The 20,359-nt window shown below is 44.2% G+C and overlaps 1 protein-coding gene across 3 annotated transcripts in view; it reads left to right on the forward strand.

The window, feature by feature from the left end:
* Positions 1-20,359, forward strand: part of RTF1 (RTF1 homolog, Paf1/RNA polymerase II complex component) — a 78,630-nt gene that overhangs the window by 50,226 nt on the left and 8,045 nt on the right. For all 3 annotated transcript variants that reach the window (XM_036241275.1, XM_036241288.1, XM_036241281.1), the window contains 2 exons: positions 13,163-13,298; positions 13,786-13,963. In XM_036241275.1, coding sequence (XP_036097168.1) covers positions 13,163-13,298; positions 13,786-13,963 — 314 coding nt within the window. The remainder of the gene's footprint in view (positions 1-13,162; positions 13,299-13,785; positions 13,964-20,359) is intronic.

A 20,359-nucleotide genomic window follows, 5' to 3' on the forward strand; every position in this document is an offset into this window, starting at 1 on the left:
GCGGGCCCTTTAAGGAGCTGCCTGGGGCTCCAGCCGCCTCAGCCTCCCTGAGTCTCAGTTCCCGCTGGTTTTCCAGCCAGAGGTTATGGGGACTTCTCTCTCTGGAACTGGAACCCTGAGCGGGGCACCTGGTGTGGGATCGGGACCACCTCAGTCCTCAAGGAGGACCTTCCGAGCCCAGGTGTCTTCCTGATTTTTATCTGCCGCACTGGGTGTGGGACCAGCCCTCCGCCTAAGCCCCTCCTACCAGTCTCTGTGCGGCTGCTTCTTTAATTTTGTAGTTGTAGGGCTTCCATTCAGCTCTATTTCAGGCGGTTCTGAATGATGGTTGTTCTGTAGTTTAGTTGTAACTTCTATGTGGTTGTGGGAGGACGTGATACCGCGTTTACCTACGCCACCATCTTGACCGGAAGTCGCTTTACTGTTTTTTTTTGTTTTTTTTTATCCTCACTCGAGGACATGTTTCCATTTTTTCTTCAGATAGAGTGGGAGAGATGAAGAGAGAGAGAGAAAGAGAGAGAAACATTGATGTGTAAGGGACACATCGAGTGGCTGCCTCTCACACGACCCAACCAGGGCCCGGGACAAACTGCAACCAAGGTACGTGCCCTTAGTGGGAACTGAACCCGGGGCTCTCTGGATTACAGGCCAACGCTCTAACCGTTGAGCCAAATCGGCCAGGGCTTTATTTTTTATTTTTTTTGGTATGTGCCCCTAACGGGAACCAAACCCGGGACTCTCTGGTCCGCACGCTGACGCTCCAGCAGCTGATCCAAACCGGCCAGGGCTGCTTTACTGGTTTTTAAAAGAATAAAATAGTTCCTTAACAACATCCAAAAATGACCCATGAGGTTTGTTTCTTTTTTTATCCTCACCTGAGGACATTTTTTGTTCAGGTAGAGTGGGAGGGAGAGAGAGGAAGAAAGAGAAACATCGATGTGAAAGGGACACATCGAGTGGCTGCCACCCGCACGACCGACCAGGGCCGGGGACAAACTGCAACCGAGGTACGTGCCCTTAACGGGAACCGAACCCGGGTCTCTCGGGACTGCAGGCTGATGCTCTAACCACTGAGCCAAACCGGCCAGGGCAGGTTTGTTTCTTTATTTTGAATATCCTTGTGAACTCATGGATTTTAAGATACTTTTTATATTTTAATCCAGTGCAGTTATTATTATTATTGAGACTCATATTGTTCCATCTTCAACCAGCTGAAGCCTGAGTCCTTTTGATATGAGACCCCCGTAGTTTTTAATAGCTTTCTTGCTTTCTGGATTTGAAATCAACCATTTCTATAAGAAACCCTGGTTCCTTTTTCATGAGAAATTATATTTTGACACCACATTCTAGACCAGTGGTTCTCAACCTGTGGGTTGCGACCCCTTTGGGGATGGAACGACCCTTCCACAGGGGTCTCCTAAGACCATGGGAAAACACATGTTTCCGATGGTCTTAGGAACCGAGACACCGCTCCTCTATCCTTCTCTAGGCAGGTCTGCCCACATACAGATATGCCCACATACAACACGAGGAACTGTATTAAAGGGTTGCGGCATTAGAAAGGTTGAGAACCACTGGTCTAGACCCAAGAAGTGCTCATGCTATTGGGTTGGCTATTATGTCTATGCCTTTTCAGTGTACAGAGCAGGGTTGTTCTTTAAATTTACTTTTCAATTACAATTGGTGTCCAGTATTATACTTGTTTCAGGTATACAACCCAGTGATTAGACATTTATATAACTTATAAAATGATCACATTGATAAATCTAGTACCCATCTGACACCATACATAGTTATTGCTATATCATTAACTATATATTCTTTTTTAAACTTAGCTTTATTGTAGAATGTATTACAGATGTCCTCTCCTTTTTTCCCCATTGCCCAGCTCCTCCCCAATCCTGCCCCCCTCCCGCCTTCCCCACATTATTGTCTGTGTCCATTGGTTATGCATAGAAGTTCTTTGGTTTATCTCATCCCTCCCTCCCCCCCGCCTTCCCTTTGAGGTTCATCAATCTAACAACCAATTCATACTTCTTAATGTTTTCATCTTTTTCACCATTCCCCCCAAGCCCCCTCCCATGTGGCAAGCAACGAAAGTTCTCTGTATCTACGAGCCTGTTTCTGTTCTGCTTGTTCTTTTTATTTGTAGATTTAATTTGTTGATAGATAATGTGTTTATTGCCATTTTATTGTTCATATGTTTGTTCTTCTCCTTCAAGAAGACCCTTCAACATTTCATATAATACTGGTTTAGTGGTGATGAACTCCTTTAGCTTTTTCTTGTCTGGGAAACACTTCATATGTCCATTAACTCTAAGTGATAGCTTTGCAGGATACAGTAATCTTGGTTGTAGGTCGTTGCTTTTCATCACCTTGAATATCTGTTGCCACTCCTTTCTGGCCTACAAAGTTTCTTTTGAGAAATCAGCTGTCAGTCTTATGGGAGCTCTTTTGTAGGTAATGAACTGCTTTTCTCTTGCTGCCTTTAAGATTCTCTTTGTCGCCTGGCCGGTGTTACTCAGTGGTTGAGCATCAGCCCATGCACCAAGAGGTCGCCAGTTAAATTTCTGATCAGTGCATATGTCCAGGTTGTGGGCCAAATCCCCAGTTGGGGGCATGCAGGGGGTGGCCAATCGATGTTCTCTCTCATCAATATTTCTATCTCTCTCTCCCTTTCTCTCTAAAATCAAGAAAGAAAGAAAAAAGATTCTCTTTGTCTTTAACCTTTGGCATTTTGATGATGGTGTGTCTTGGTGTGGACCTCTTTGGGTTCATCTTGTTTAGGACTCCCTTTGCTCCCTGGACTTGTATGTCTGTTTCCTTCACCAAGTTAGGAAGTTTCTGTCATTCTTTTTTCAAATAGGTTTTCAATTTCTTGCTCTCTCTCTTCCCCTTCTGGCACCCCCATGATGTGAATGTTGGCATGCTTCAAGTTGTGCCAGAGACTCCTTACACTAGCCTCATTTTTTTTTATTCTTTTTTCATTTTGTTGATCTGATTGGGTATTTCATGCTTCCTTATATTCCAAATTGATGGTTTGCTTCTTGGTTTCACGTACTCTGCTATTAATTCCCTGTAAATTAATTTTTATTTTAGTTAGTGCCTCCTTCATTTCTGACTGGTTCTTTTTCATGTTGTTCTCTCTAAGTTCCGTAGAGTTCTCTTTAAGTTCCTTGAAGTTCTCACTAAATTCCTTGAGCATCCTTATAACCAGTTTTTTGAAATATGCATCTGATTGATTGCTTATCTCCATTTTGTTTAGTTCTTTTCCTGAAGTTTTGTTCTGTTCTTTCATTTGGGACATGTTTCTTTATCTCCTCATTTTGGCTGCTTACCTGTGTTTGTTCCTATGTATTGGGTAGAGTTCCTTTGTTTCCTAGGCTTCATTGGGTGGTCTATTGTTGGAGGTGTCCTGTAGGATCCAGAAGCACAGCCTCCCTGATCACCCCAGCTGGGCCCTCGAGGTGTACCACTAGTGTGGACTGTCCACACTTCTGTTGTAATTGAGTCTTGATTGCTGTTGGCACTGGCGTGGGAGCGATTTACTGAGGCTATTCCGCTGCAAGGAGTGGCTATTCAACTGACCACTGGCCTCTGACTATCTTGGAGGATCAGCTGGGTAGGGGCCCACCACATAGAGCAAGACTTACTGCAGCAGGGTTCTGGTACCCACTGAGTCCACTCATTGAGTGTGTCACTTGTGGAGGTGGTTGGACAGTGGTGCCTCGACGTGGTCTGAAGCTGTACAGTGGGTGTGCTGTCTCTGGGGCAAGGTCACCCACTGCCTGTGTTCTATCTGGCGTCACCCAGCATAAGCTACAAAGTGGTCTGCCAATGGCTGTTTCTTGTGCTGGGTTTGGAGATGCCTAGGAAAAGCCAACTTGTGAACCAAGGCTGGCTGCTCCTAGTGTCAGGCCTGGGGCCTCTTATCGAGAGGTATGGGGCTTGCTGAGAGCAGATGATGCTTGTTAGAGATTTTAGGAAACTCTGAAGCAGCATCCAAAACAGCCGATCCTATGGTAAAGCCATTGGAAACAGCTTGTGTGGGTCCGAAAGTTGGGTGGGGCAGGGCCTCAGGGAATCATCAAGGTGGGGTAAACAGTGTGATCCAAGTTGCTAGAGTCCCAGATATGGCGGGCCTCTTCCAGCCCCGTGGTGGAAAGGCTCACCAAAGGAAAAAGGCTTCTACCAGCACATCTGTCCAAGGGAAAGCTGCCTCTCCTGTCCTCACCCCTATGCCAGACAACTCAGTTCTTTTCCATATGTCTCTGGTGCCTTTCAAGCTGCCTCCACTCTGCACTGGAGCTCAGAGGGAGCAAGTCCGAGTAAATCCATGAGCGGGTCCTTTAAGAGGGACTGCCTGCAGCTCCAGCAACTTGAGTCCCTCAGCCACAGTTCCCACTGGTTTTACAGCCAGAAGCTATGGGGACTTCTCTTCCTGGCACTGGAACCCTGAGCTGGGCATCTGGTGTGGGACAGGGACCCCTCACTCCTCAGGGAGGACCTTCACAGCGAAGGTGTCCCTCTTGAGTTTTACCCACCACATGTGGGTATGGGACCAGCTATCCACGCCTCCACCTTTCCTACCAGTCTCGAAGTGCCTTCTTTTTTAATTTTGTAGTTGTAGGACTTCCATTCAGCTCGATTTTAGGTGGTTCTGAATGATGATGGTTGTGCTGTAGTTTAGTTGTAATTTTGATGTGGTTGTGGGAGGAGGCAATACCATGTTTATTTACCCACCATCTTTTTTTTTTTTTTTTATCCTCACCGGAGGATATTTCTCCTTTTTTTTTTTTTTGTACAGATAGAGTGGGAGGGAGAGAGAGGAAGGGAGAGAGAGAGAGAAACATCGATGCGAAGGGACACATCGAGTGGCTGCCACCCGCACGACCAACCAGGGCCAGGGACAAACTGCAACCGAAGTACGTGCCCTTAGCGGGAACTGAACCCGGGTCTCTCCGGACCGCAGGCCGACGCTCTAACCGCTGAGCCAAACTGGCCAGGGCCTTACCCACCATCTTGACCGAAAGTCCATTAACTATGTTTTCTATGCTGTGCTTTTCATCCCTGTGACTATTCTGTAACTACCAATTTGACTTCTTAATTCGTTTACCTTTTTCAGCTATTGCACCAACCTGCCCTCCCATATGACAACCATCAAAATGTTCTCTGTATCACTGAATCTGTTTCTGGTCTGCTTATTCATTTATTTTGTTTTTGTTTTTACTTTCGTTATTGAGTTTTAGAGAGAGAGAAAGGGAGAGGGAGAGAGAGAAATATCAGTGAGAGAGAACATTGATTGACCACCTCCTGCATGCTCCCCACTGGGGATCGGGCCAACAACCTGGGCATGTGCCCTGACTGGAAATTGAACCGGCAACCTCTTGGTGCATGGGTCGAGGCTCAACCACAGAGCCACACCGGCCGGGTTCATTTACATTGTTTTTGAAATTCCACATATAAATGAAATCATATGGCATTTGTCTTTCTTCGTCTGATGTGTAACACTCTGTGTAATACCCTCTCGGTCTATCCATATTGTTGTAGATGGTGACATTTCATTCTTTTTTTAAATGGCTGAGTCATATTTCACTATATATATATATATATACCACTTTTTTATCCATTCATCTATTAATAGATGCTTAAGTTGCTTCCATATCTTGGCTTTTGTAAATAATGCTGCAGTGTCCCTGGCAAGTTTACTCAGTGGTTAGTCAGTCCACGAATCAGAGTTGCGAGTTCGATTCCAGTCAAGGGCACGCACCCTCGGTTGTGGTTCATCCCTGGCCCTAGTTGGGGTCGTGTGGGAGGCAACCAGTCAATGTGTCTCTCTCACATCGATGTTTCTCTCTCTCTCTCTCTCTCTCTCTCTCTCTCTCTCTCTTAAAAAAAGAAAGAGCCCTGGCTGGTTTGGCTCAATGGTTAGAGAGCATCAGCCTGTGGTCCAGAGAGACCCAGGTTCGGTTCCCACTAAGGGCACATACCTCGGTTGCAGTTTGTCCCCAGCCCTGGTTGGGTCGTGTGGGAGGCAGCCAGTCGATGTGTCCCTTTCGTGTCATTGTTTCTCTTCCTCTCCCTCCCACTCTATCTGAACAAAAAATGGAAAAATGTCCTCGGGTGAGGATATAAAAAAAAAGAAAGAAAAAAATACTAATGCTGCAGTGAATATATGGATGCATATGTCTTTTCATTTTAGTGTTTTGGGTTTCTTCATATAAATACTCAGACGTGAAATTCCTGGGGCCTTTGTTATTGCTTGTTATAGTCCTTTTTTTTTTTTTTTTTAAAGTTATGCCCTGGCTGGTTTGGCTCAATGGTTAGAGTGTCAGCCTGTGGATCAGAGAGTCCCGGGTTTGCATACCTCAGTTGTGGTTTGTTCCCAGCCCTGGTTGGAGTCATGCAGGTGACAACTAATCCATGTGTCTCTGTCACATCGATGTTTCTTTCTCTCTCTCTCCCTCTCTCCCCCCTTCCACTCTGTCTGAAGATAACTGTAAAAAAAAATATCCTAGGGTGAGGATTAAAATACATATAATTGGTTTTAGATAGAGAGGAAGGGGGGAGAGAGGGAGAGAGAGAAAGATAGAAATATCAATGTGAGAGAGAAACATCAATTGGCTGCTTCCGCACACCTCCTACTGGGGATCGAGCCCGCAACCCAGGCATTTGCCCTGACTGGGAATCAAACCGGGACTTCGCAGTCCATGGGATGGTGCTTAATGCACTGAACCACATTGGCTGAGCATCTTTTATATTCTTCTTAAAGAAGACCCTTTAGCCTGGCCAGTGTGGCTCAGTGGTTGAGCATTGACCCATGCACCAGGAGGTCGCCAGTTTGATTCCCGTCAGGGCACATGCCCAAGTTGTGGGCCTAATCCCCAATGGGGGGCATGCAGGAGGCGGCCAATCTATGTTCTCTCTCATCAATGTTTTTATCTCTCTTTCCCTCTCCCTTCCTCTCTCTCTAAAAATCAATAAAGAGCGCTGGCCGGTTTGGCTCAGCAGTTGGAGCGTCGGCCTGCGGTACAGAGAGACCCAGGTTCGGTTCCTGCTAAGGGCATGTACCTCAGTTGCAGTTTGTCCCCGGCCCTGGTTGGTTGTGTGGGTGGCAGCCCCTCGATGTGTCCCTTCACATCGATGTCTCTCTCTCTCTCTCTTCCTCTCTCTCCCTCCCGCTCTATCTGAACAAAAAATGGAAAAATCTCCTCGGGTGAGGATTAAAAAAAAAAAAAAAATCAATAAAGAAAAAACATTTCTTTTTAAAGAAGATCCTTGGTCATTTATTGTACTACTGGTTTGATTGTGTTGAAGTCCTTTAGCTTTCTCTTGTCTAGGCAGCTCTTTATATGTCCCTCCATTCCAAGTTATAGCTTTACTGGGCGGAGTAATCTTGGTTGTAGGTCCTTGCTTTTCATCACTTTGAATATTTTGTGCCAATCCCTTCTAACCTGCAAAGTTACTATTGAGAAATCAGCTGACAGTCCTATGGGAGCTCCCTTGTACGTAACTATTTTGCTCTTGCTGCTTTGAAAATTCTCTGTATTTAATCTTTGGCATTTTAATTATACATGTTTCTTGATATGGACCTCATGGGTTTCTTATTTGAGATTCTCTGTGCTTCTCCAGGTTAGGGACGTTTTCCATGATTATTTTTTCAAATAGGTTTTTTTTTATCCTCACCCGAGGACATTTTTTGCATTTATCTTCAGATAGAGTGGGAGGTAGAGAGGGGGGAAGAGAGAGAGAAACATCGATGTAAGAGAGACACATCGACTGGTTGCCACCTGCAAGACCCCAACCAGGCTGTGGACAAACTGCAACCGAGGTACATGTCCTTAGTGGGAACCGAAAACGGGACTCTCTCTGGTCCGCAGGCCGACACTCTAACGTCTGAGCCAAACCGGCCAGGGCTCAAATAGGTTTTTAATTTCTTTTTTTTTTTTTTATCCTCACCCGAGGATATTTTTCCATTTTTTGCTCAGATAGAGCGGGAGGGAGAGAGAGGAAGAGAGAGAGAGAGAGAAACATCAATGTGAAGGGACTCATCGAGTGGCTGCCACCCGCACGACCAACCAGGGCCGGGGACAAACTGCAACCGAGGTACGTGCCCTTAGCGGGAACCGAACCCGGGTCTCTCTGTACCGCAGGCCGACGCTCCAACCGCTGAGCCAAACCGGCCAGGGCGGTTTTTAATTTCTTGTTCTCTCTCTTTTTCTTTTAGCAACCCATGATGCAAATGTTGGTACACTTGAAGTTGTCCCACAGACTCCATAAACTATCATTTTTTTAAATTCTTTTTTCTTTTTGCTGTTCTGATTGGGTGTTTTCTGCTTCCTTATCTTCCAGATCACTGATTTGATCTTCTGCTTCATCTACTGTACTGTTGATTTCCTGTAATGTATTCTTCATTTCAGTTATTATATTCTTCATTTTTGACTGGTTCTCTCTTACATTTTCTATCTGTGTGTGTGTATTATTTTTTTTTTTTTATCTTCACCTGAGGACATTTTTCCATTTTTTGTACAGATAGAGTGGGAGGGAGAGAGAGGAAGAGAGAGAGAGAAACATCGATGTGAAAGGGACATATCGAGTGGCTGCCACCTGCACGACAACCAGGGCCGGGGACAAACTGCAACCGAGGTACATGCCCTTAGCGGGAACCGAACTCGGATCTCTCCGGACCGCAGGCCGACGCTCTAACCGCTGAGCCAAACCGGCCAGGGCTCTATATATTTTTTTAATATGTTTTTATTGATTTAAAGACATTTTTTTTAGAGGAAGGGAGAGAGAGCGATAGAAACATTGATGTGAAAGAGAAACATTAATCTACTGCTTCCTGCAAGCCCCCTAACTGGGGCATGTACCCTGACTGGGAATTCAACCAGGACCTCTCATTCCATGAGATGATGCTCAGTCCACTGAGCCACGCTGGCCAGCCTCTATCTCTATTTTTATCTCTTTGTTGAAGTTTTTACAAAGTTCATTTACTCTTCCCCTAAATTCCTTAAGCATCCTTATAACCAGAGTTTTAAACTCTGCATCTGGTAGATTGCTTGTCTCCATTTTTTGTGAGTTCTTTTTCTGGATTTTGTTCTTTTCTTTCATTTGGAACTTGTTTCTTAGTCCTTTCATTTTGTCAGCCTCCCTATGTTTGTTTGTATGTATGAGGTACAGCTGCTACATCTCCCAATCTTGGTAGAGTGGTCTTACGTAGTAGGCATTCTGTAGGGACTGGTCATGTAGTCTCCCTGGTCACTCAAGCTGGGCACTCCAGGTGCACCTCCATCCCCTCTCCCATCTGCTCTTCTCCCAGGCTGTGTGCACCCTCCTGTTATAGTTGAGCCTTGAGTGCTGTTAACACGTGAGTGGGAGCAATATTCTTCAGGCCAATTGGCTACAAGGACTGCCTGTGACCACAGCAGAGGAGATGCTGTGCAGAGAGGGGCCCACCCCACAGAGCAGAACTTACTTCAGTTGGTCTCTGGTGCCTGAAGAGTTTGCCCCTCGATTTTATTGTTTTTGTAGGTGGTTGAGTGGTGCTTTAGCGTGTTTTGAAGCTGTCCACCAGTTGTGCTGGCTCTTCTGCCTCCTGGGAGTCGCAGGCCAAGATCAACTGGCACTGGTGCTTACCCTGGGGCCACCCAGCATGAGCAGCAGAGCTATCTGCAGATGGCTGCTGCTTGTACTGGACTTGGAGCTGCCCAGTAGAGGCCAAGCTGTGAACTGAAGCCGCTACCACTAGTGCTGACCCTGGGGTCACTTAGCAAGAGGTACGGGCATGCCAAGGCCAGGTGCTGCTTGTTTGAGATTTGTGGATCTTTGAGAGATTTTAGAAAGTTATTCAGCATGAGCCAAGACAGGCCATTTGTATGGAAAACCCACTGGAAATGAATGGGTTTGGTAGGCTAGCAAGTTGGTGGGGCAGGATGTTAGGAAAACTTGAAGGTGAGGCAGACAGTTTTAAACAGATTGATGGAGATTCAGATGTTGCACCAGCCTGCTGACTGTAAGGGGAGGGCTCAGCAAAGGAACATCTGGGAGAAAGCTGTCCCACCAACTCTCACACCAAATCCAGATAATTCAATTTTCCCCTTTATGTTCCTGGTACCTTTACAGCTACTGTGGGGCCCCCAGCACTGGAGCTCAGAGCAAGGACGTCTGAGTAAGTTGGTACAGGCCCTTTAAGAGGAACACCTGGGACTTCAGCAGCCCTTTGACTCACTCAACTCCAATCCCTGCTGGTTATCATAGGCAGAAGTTAGAGGGATTTCTCTTCCCGGCACTGAAACCCTGGGCTGGTGAGCCTATTGGGACCCCTGGCTCCTCAGTGGGGACCTGTGCAGCTGAAATATACCTCCTGATTTTTAACTGCCATTCTTTCGGTATGGGACCAGTAGCCCATTCTTAGTCTCCAGTCTCCACCCATCCTACCAGTCCCCACATTGCTTCTTCTTTTTATTCGTAGTTATAGGTCTTCTCTTCAGCTAGATTTCGGGTGGTTCTGAATGATGGTTGTTTGTAGTTTAGTTGTAACTTTGATGTGGTTGTTGTAGGATGCAAGTACCACATTTACCTAGTCACCATCTTGATCTTGATTTTTTTTTTTTTAATGGTTAAAATTTGCCTGGCCCAGGTGGCTCAGTGGTTGAGCGTTGCCACGCACCAAGAGGTTTCTGGTTTGATTCCCAGTCAGAGCACATGCCCAGGTTTGGGCCTAGTCCCCAGTGGGGGGCATGCAGGAGGTGGCCAATTGATGTGTGTGTGTCTCTCTCTCTCTCTTTCTCTCCCCCCCTCTCCCCTCCTCTCTCTCTAAAATTAATAAAGAAAATAAAAAAATTTTTTTTAAAAAAGGTTAAAATTTATCAGGAGCCTCATACTGATAAGTCCATTTCAAAATCGGGATGCCAAGATTTTTTGTTTTGTTTTTAACATTTCTTTTTCTTTATTGACTTTAGAGAGAGAGGAAATAAGAGGGGGAGAGAGATAGAATCATCAATGAGAGAGACTATCTATTGGCCGCCTCCTGCATGACCCCACTGGAGATTGTGCCCACAACCTGGGCGTGTGCCCTGACTGGAATCGAACCAGCGACCTCTTCGTGCATGCGTCGACGCTCAACCACTGAGCCACACCAACCAGACTGTTTTTTAATAACAACTTTATGAGATATATAATGCAGTTTACTCATTTAGAGTATACAAAACAATGGCTTTTAGTATATTCACAGAGCTGTGCATTAAAATTCAATGGATTTTAGGGTATTTTATTATCCTAAAAAGAAACCCTGTATCCCTTAGTCACCACCCCCACCCCCACCCCCACCCACCCTCCCAGATCTGTCATCCTCTAGCCCTGGGCAAGCATTAATCCACTTGCTGTCTCTGTAGATTAGCCTATTCTGGACATGTCATATAAAATTGAATTACATAATATATGGTCTTTTGTGTCTGGCTTTTTTCATCTTTAGCATGTTTTCTAGGTTCATCCATGTTGTAGCATATATCAACTACTTCTTTCTTCTTATGTCTGAATAATATTCTGTTGTATGGATAAACACATTTTATTTTTTCACCTCTTAATGGACATTTGGGTAGTTACTACTTTTTTTAATATTATAAATAATTTTTTATGAACATTTGTGTAGAAGTTGTTGGGTAGACCCATGTTTTTATTTCTCAGGTATATACTTTGGAATGGAATTATGTGTTGTTTATTTTTTATTTTTTTATTTTCATTTAAAAACTTTTTTTTTTATTTTTTTTATTTTAGAGAGAGAAGAAGTGAGAGGGAGAGAGAGCTAGAACATCAATTGGCCACCTCCTGCATGCTCCCCACTGGGGATTTGGCCCACAACCTGGCCATGTGTCCTGATCGGGAATTGAACCAGCAGCCTCTTGGTGCATGGGTCGATGCTCAACCACTGAGCCACACCGGCCGGACTCTTTCTTTTATTGATTTGAGGGAGCAAGGGAGAGAGAGAGAAACATTGATTTGTTGTTTCACTTATTTATGCTATCATTGGTTGATTCTTGTATGTGCTCTGACTGGGGATCCAACCTACGACCTTGGCCTATTGGGACAATGCTCTAACCTGCTGAGCTACCCAGCCAGGGTAGGAGTGGAATTGTTGAAGCATATGGTAAATCTGTGTTTGATGTTTTGAGAAATTGCCAGATTGTTTTCCAAAGCAGTGTTACCATTTTGCATTCCCACCAACAATGTATGAGAGGGTTCCATTTTATCCACATCTTCACCAACACTCACTTTCTCTTTGATAGTAGCCGTCCTAGTGGATATGAAATGACGTCTCTCTGTGGTTTTGATTTGCATTTCCATAATGATTAGTGATGTTGAACATCTTTTCTTGTGCTTATTGACCATTTGTATAAGCTCTTTGATGAAATGTCTATTATATCTTTTGTTCATTTTCTTGCTCGTCGGGTTCTTTGTTTTTTGTTATTGAGTTATAGGAGGTTTTTTTACATTTTTTTGACTGTTGATCCTTTATCAGATATATGATTTCTACGTATTTTCTCTCATTTGGTCTTTTCACTCTTGATAGTGTTGGATTCATAAAAACTTTTAATTTTGATGAAGTACAATTTAACCTAATATTTTTATTTTGTTGCCTATACTTTTGTTGTCACATCCAAAAATTTGTTATCCAGCGTCATGAAACTTTTCTTTTTTTTTTTTTTTTTAATTTTATGGTTTTAATTCTTATATTTAGGTCTATGATCTATTTTGAGTAAATTTTTATTTATTTATTTATTTTAATCTTCACCTGAGGATATTTTTCTATTTATCTTCAGGTAGAGAGAGAGAGAAACATCGATGTGAGAAAGACACTGGTTGTCTTCCACACGACCACGGCCAGGGCCGGGAACAAACCGCAACCGAGGTATGTACCCTTGGCTGGAATCAAACCCGGGACTCATTGGTCCATGGGCTTATTTTCTACTACTGAGCCAGACCGGCCAGGGCTTAACTCTCTGGTTTAACTCACTTCTTTGTATAGCCCAAGTAATCACAATTTAAGTCCAGAGCTTATAGGGCTATCAAGTCATTTTCCATGTGTCAGTTTTTTTTCATAGGTGAACAATGTTTTAGTTTCTTAAGGAGAGAACCTAGGTAGACATTTTCCCTTTCTTTTTAGCTGAGCTCCTCGCCAAAAAACAGCCATTAAAAACCAGTGAGGTGTACTCTGACGATGAGGAGGAGGAAGAGGATGACAAGTCCAGTGAAAAGTCAGACCGCTCATCCCGAACATCATCATCTGATGAAGAAGAAGAGTAAGCTTGTGTACATTTTAATCTGGTAGTTAGGATAGGTGGGGTTTTTTAAGAGAAACTTAGTGTAGTTTCCAAAAGCTCTCTGTTTGGGCTGTGAATATGGTTTGGTTCAGTACCCTGAATTGCTGAGCTGAGTTCCCCGGTACATTAGCCCAAACACGTTCCTGCCTTTGGCTCTTGGCCTGGACATTTCGTTTGGGCCCAGTTGGTAGGAACTGACTTCATGTCACCCTCACATTGGACAGATGCTTCCGTTTGTTTTCTTACTCTGCTAGGTGATCTGGGATGGCAGCCTTATCAACATAGTTCACACTCTGGTTGGGAATAGGATTCTATTATCCCTCCTTCCTATTAGTTCATGTATTTCTCCTACTACCTTAATCACATGTTCTTTGATTATGTTGAGTTTTAAGAAATTGGTATTATTTATTTATCTTGAGCTGTTTTTATGATGAACACTTTTCCCAGTGCCCTTTGTTCCACACAGGAAAGAAGAGATCCCTCCAAAATCACAACCAGTCTCTTTACCCGAAGAATTAAATCGGGTTCGATTATCACGGCATAAGCTAGAACGTTGGTGTCATATGCCCTTCTTGGCTAAAACTGTCACCGGATGTTTTGTACGGATTGGCATTGGAAACCACAACAGCAAACCAGTTTACCGGGTTGGTATTTCTTTCCTTGGACAATTATCCATGTTTTAAATATAATGACTCTCAATTGGGACTAAGAGATACTGCATGAATCTGTCACTCTTCCAATCCCATTTGATGGGAAATAGACTGAGATGCCTGGAAAATAGTGACAAACTGAGGTAACATGACCAGCTGCCAAGAAGAGTACTTAGAGCTAAAGGGCTTGGTGGGTTTTGATTTAGAATAATTTTTCTATCTTTCATATAAAAGCAAGAAGGGTAACATTTATGAAGTAGTCAGTGTTACACAGTAAGTCCTCACTAAACATTGTTGATAAGTTCTTGAAAACTATGACTTTAAGTGAAACAAAATACAGTGAAACCAGTTTTACTATAGCTTAATTGATCTAAGCAAGAGTTAAGTTTCTATGACATATTTATGGTCACAGAAACATCCCCAAATGTCTAAATAGAGACTCAAAACACTTCTAATATTAAATATTGAAAGAAATGTGAGTTGTACATACATGTTTTTCTTTCTTTTTTATTTTAATCCTCACCCAAGGATATTTTTCCAGAGAGAGGGAGGGGGAGAGACAGAAACATCGATGTGAGAGAGACACATTGACTGATCGACTCCCGCACAACCCCGACCAGGGCTGGGGACAAACCGCAACCAGGGTATGTGCCCTTAACTGGAATTGGTGACTCTTTAGTCCACAGGCCGATGCTCTAACCGCTGAGCCAAACCAGCCAGGGCACATTTAAGAAAGATTAATACGGGCTTCCAGTCAAGATAGTGGTGTGGGAAAATGCAAACTGAACTACGTAACAACCATCATTCAGAATCACCTGAAATCTAGCTGAACAGAAGTTCTGCAAAGGATATAAAGAAAAAAATCACATGGAGACTGGTAGAAGGGGCAGAGACACCAAAAGGGCTGTTCCCACATTGAGAGGGATGTCTTGGCTGTGGAGGTCCCCCTGAGGAGCAAGGGATCCTAGCCCAATACCAGGCCCCGCAGCCCAGGGTACCAGTCCAAGAAGAGAAATCCCTATATCTTCAGGCTGTGGAAACCAGAGTAGATTGAGGCTGAGGAGATGGAGGGTTGCTGGAGTCTCTGGCAGTTCTTCTTAAAAGGCCTGCACACAGACTCACTCAGATTCACTTTCTCTGATTTCTAGTGCCACTGCTGGGGCAGCAGCTCAAAAGCACCAGAGACATACTGAATTGTCTGGCATTAGGGCGAAAGCTGGAGTGCAGCTTTCTCCCAAAAGAAGTGCTGGCAGAGGCCACTGTTCCTCTTCTAAGCCCTTCCCCCACTGAGCCTGCAGCCATATCTGAGTCTCCCATCCACCTGGCTAGCATTGTTTGCCCCTTCCAGGTGATTCCCCGAGGCTCTGCCCCACCAGCTTGCTGGCCCACACAAGCTGTTTCTAATGGCTTTTCCATAAGAATGGCCTGTCTTGGCTCATGCTGATTCATTTCCTAAAATCTCAAACAAGCAGCATTTGTCCTTGGCATGCCCTATACCTCTTGCTGAGTGGCCCCAGCCCTGGCACTAGGGGCACCTGGCCTTAGTTCACAGCTTGGCCTTACCTGGGCACCCTCAAGCCCAGCTCAAGTAGGAGCCATCTGCAGATTGCTCTGTAGTTTATACTGGGTGGCTCTTAGTCTGTACCTCCTGGGAGGCTCCAGAGCCAGCACCACCAGTGGACAGCTTCATACCTTGCCAGAGTACCACCCAACCACCTCCACGAATGACACATTCAAAGGGTAAACTAGTTGGGCATAAGAGCCCCACTGAAGTGAGTCCTTCTTCATAGGGTTGGACCCTGCACAGTAGCTCCTTTGCTGTGGTCACAGCCAGTTCTTGCGCAGCTGATTAGCCTAGAGCTATATCACTCCCATTGATGTGCCAACAGCATTCAAGGCTCAAATATAACGGGAGGGTGCACACAACTGACACCAAGGGTGCACCTAGAGGGCCCAGTTTAGGTGACGGGAGGCTGTGCTACTGGGCCCTAAAGGACACCTACTACATAAGGCCACCGTACTAAGACTGGGAGACATAGCAGCTCTACCTGATACATAGAAACAAACACAGGGAGGCTGCCAAAAAGAGGAGACAAACATCCCAAAGAAAGAACAAAAAGCAACAGAAAGAGAACCTGTATACAATGGAGACAAACAATCTACCAGATGCAGAGTTCAAACACTGATTATGAGGATGCTTAATGAACTTAATGAACTACTCTTCCCCTAAGAGTGTAAAAACTTTGACAGAGATAAAAAAAAGAACATAGAAATGGAGATAGAAAACATAAAATAGAACCAGTCAGAAATGAAGAATACAATAACTAAAATGGCTCGATTTCCAATCAGGGCACATACCCAGGTTGTGGGCTCAATCCCCAATGGGAGGCATGCAGGAGGAAGCCAACTGATGTTTCTCTAAAAAAAAAAAAAAAATCAATAAAAACATTTATAATAAAACACATTTTTAAAAAGGAATGCATTATAGAGAATCAACAGTAGAGTAGCTAAAACAAAGGATCAAATCAGCAATTTGGAAAATAAGAAACAGAAAGCACCTAATCAGAACAGCAAAAAATAAAAGAATTGAAAAAAGAATAGTTTAAGGATTCTCTGGGACAACTTCAAGTATACCAACATTTGCATCATGGGGTTGCTGGAAGGAGAAGAGAGAGAGCAAGAAATAAACCTATTTGAAAAAAAAAAAAAAAATGACAAAAAAAACCTCCCTAACATGATAAAATAAATAGACATGAGCCCGTGAAGCACACAGAATACTAAACAAGATAAACTCAAAGAGACCCACACCAAGACACATTATAATTAAAATGTAAAAGGTTAAAGACAGAGAGAATCTGAAAAGCAGTTAGTTACCTTCGAGGGAGCTCCCATAAGACTCAGTTGATGTCTCAGCAGAAATTTTGCAGGCCAGAAGGGATTGGCATGAAATATTCAAAGTGATAAAAAGCAAGAACCTACAACCAAGATTACTCTACCCAGCAAAGCTATCATTTAGAATCGAAGGGTGGATAAAGAGCTTCCCAGATAAGAAAAAGCTAAAGGAATTCACCACCAAACCAGTATTACATGAAATACTAAAGATTCTTCTTGAAGGAGAAGAAGAAAGATGATAAAAAAAGGTCAGCCCTGGCCAGTTTGGCTCAGTGGTAGAGCGTCAACCCGCAGACCAAAGAGTCGTGGGTTTGATTCTGGTCAAGGGCATGTACCTTGGTTGTGGTTCATCCCCGGCCCTTGCCAGGTTGTGCAGGAGGCAGCCAGTTGATGTGTCCCTCTCACATCGATGTTTCTCTCTCCCTTTCTCTATCCCACTTTATCTAAAGATAAAAAGAAAAATATCCTCAGGTGAGGATTTTTTTAAAAAAGGATTGCCCTGGCCAGTTTGGCTCAGCGGTTGGAGCATCGGCCTGAGGTCTGGAGAGACCCGGGTTTGGTTCCTGCTAGGGGCATGTACCTCGGTTGCAGTTTATCCCTGGCCCTGGTTGGTCGTGTGGGTGGCAGCCACTCGATGTGTCCCTTTCGCATCGATGTCTCTCTCTCCCTCCCGCTCTATCTGAACAAAATATGGAAAAATATCCTCGGGTGAGGATTAAAAAAAAAAAGGATGGTCAATAAAATAGCAATGAGTACATATCAACAATTGAATTTAAGAAACAAAATAAACAAACAGAATAGAAACAGTCATAGATGTGGAGAACATTTTGATGGTTACCAGATAAGAGGGGGCTGAGAGGTTGAGTGAAAAAGGTGAAGGGATTAAGAAGTATAAATTGGTTTTTACAGAATAGTCATGGGGATGTAAAGAACAACATAGGAAATATAGTCAATAGTATTCTAATAACTATATATGGTGTTACATGGGCATGAGATGTATTGGCATGAACACTTAGTACATTATATAATGTCAAATTACTGAGTTGTACACCTAAAACTAATATAATATTGTATGTCAACTGTAATTGAACAATAAAAAATGATTTAAAAGATAAAACACTAAGTTGATTGAAAAGATAATAAATTGAAGTAAGATCATTTTTTATTAATTTTTTTTAGAAAGAGAGGAAGGGAGAGAGAGAAACATCAATATGAGAGAGAAGCATTGATTGGCTGCCTCCCGAACAACCCCCCACTGGGGACCAAGCCCGAAACCCAGGCCTGTGCTCTGACCATGAATCGAACTGGGACCTCTCAATCCACAGGACGATGCTCAATCCACTGAGCCACACAGGCTGGGCAAGATAAGATAATACTTTTTTTTTTTTTTTATCCTCACCCGAGGACATTTTTCCATTTTTTGTACAGACAGAGTGGGAGGGAGAGAGAGGAAGGGAGAGAGAGGGAAACATCGATGTGAAAGGGACACATCGAGTGGCCGCCACCCGCACGACCAACCAGGGCCGGGGACAAACTGCAACCAAGGCACATGCCCCTAGCGGGAACCGAACCTGGGTCTCTCCAGACCGCAGGCGGACGCTCTAACCGCTGAGCCAAACCGGCCAGGGCAAGATAAGATAATACTTTTTAAACCCAGTTATTCTGGTTCAGGGTCATGGGTGTCAGGGTGCAAGGCAGGGACATCCCCTCCCACAAACAGAATGCTCTTCTATCACAGGATGCACTCACACACACAGACTGGGGCACTGTAGACACCTCAGTTCACCTCATGTGCACATTTTTTAGATGTGGGAGGAAACCAGAGTCCCCAGAGAAAACCCACAGAGACAGTGGTTCTGGCCAGGAATCAATTTTATTTCTCTTATCAACGTTATAACAAAATGACTCAACAAAACAACATTATTTATGCACCTACTATAAATGAAAATTTTCCGTGATACATACTAAGTGACTTCCGGAACAAGGAATTATATTGCGGTTTTATTTTATTTTATTTTTTTTATCCTCACCCGAGGATATTTTTCCATTTTTTGTACAGATAGAGTGGGAGGGAGAGAGAGGAAGGGAGAGAGAGAGAGAAACATCGACGTGAAGGGACACATCGAGTGGCTGCCACCCGCACGACCAACCAGGGCCGGGGACAAACTGCAACCAAAGTACGCGCCCTTAGCGGGAACCGAACCCGGGTCTCTCAGGACCGCAGGCCGACGCTCTAACCGCTGAGCCAAACCGGCCAGGGCTATATTGCGGTTTTAAAAAATAAGACCCAGCGTTTGGCCATTGTGGCTCAGTGTTTGAGCGTCGACCCATGCACCAATAGGTCGCCTGTTCGATTCCTGGTCAGGGCACATGCCCAGGTTACGGGCCAAATTCCCAGTAGGCAGCATGCAGGAGGTGGCCGATCGATGTCCTCTCTCATCGATGTTTCTAACTCTCTCTATTTCTCCCTTTCTCTCTCTCTAAAATCAATAAAGAGCCCTGGCTGGTTTGGCTCAGCGGTTGGAGCATCGGCCTGTGGTGCAGAGAGACCCGGGTTCGGTTCCCGCTAAGGGCACGTGCCTCGGTTGCAGTTTGTCCCCGGCCCTGGTTGGTCGTGAGGGTGGCAGCCACTCGATGTGTCCCTTCACATCGATGTTTCTCTCTCTCTCTCTTCCTCTCTCTCCCTCCCGCTCTATCTGAACAAAAAATGGAAAAATGTCCTCGAGTGAGGATTAAAAAAAATAATAATAAAAAAAATAAAATCAATAAAGAAAAATACATGGCCCGGCTGGTGTGGCTCAGTGGTTGAGCATCAACCCATGCACCAAGAGGTCACTGGTTCAGTTCCCAGTCAGGGCACATGCCCAGGTTGTGGGCCAAATCCCCAATATGGGGCATGCAGGAGGAGGCCAGTTGATGTTCTCTTTCACTGATGTTTCTATCTCTCTCTCTCTCTCTCTCTCCGTCTCCCTTCCTCTTTCTAAAATCAATAAAGAAAAAGAAATTTAAAAAAAAAGAAAAGAAAAATAAATGAATAAATAAAAATAAGACCCAGCCCTGGCCGGTGTGGCTCAGTGGTATAGCGTCAGCCCATGCACCAAAGGGTCGTGGGTTCAATTCCTAGTCAAGGGCACGTAACTGAGTTGCAGGTTCAATCTCTAGACCCAATTGGGGCATGTGCAGGACACAACCAGTCAATGGTTGCCCCTCTCTCTCTACAGTTGTCCCTTGCCACTTCACACATTGACTTTTGCGGCTTCATATAAATAAAGAATCCTACTTCTTGGAAATGCATTTATCATCATAGAGTCTGCAACTGATTAACCATGATAAACGAGGGCTAATTGTATCTCTCTCACTCTCACTCCCTCCCTTTCTTCCCCTATATCTAAAAATCAATGGAAAAATATTCTCGGGTGAGGATTAACAACAACAAAAAATTTTTTAATCAATGGAAAAAATATCTTCTGGTGAGGATTAACAAAAAAACAATAAAAA

The sequence above is a fragment of the Molossus molossus genome, unplaced genomic scaffold (assembly GCF_014108415.1).
Source record: "Molossus molossus isolate mMolMol1 unplaced genomic scaffold, mMolMol1.p scaffold_m16_p_1, whole genome shotgun sequence".
NCBI classification, from domain to species: domain Eukaryota; kingdom Metazoa; phylum Chordata; class Mammalia; order Chiroptera; family Molossidae; genus Molossus; species Molossus molossus.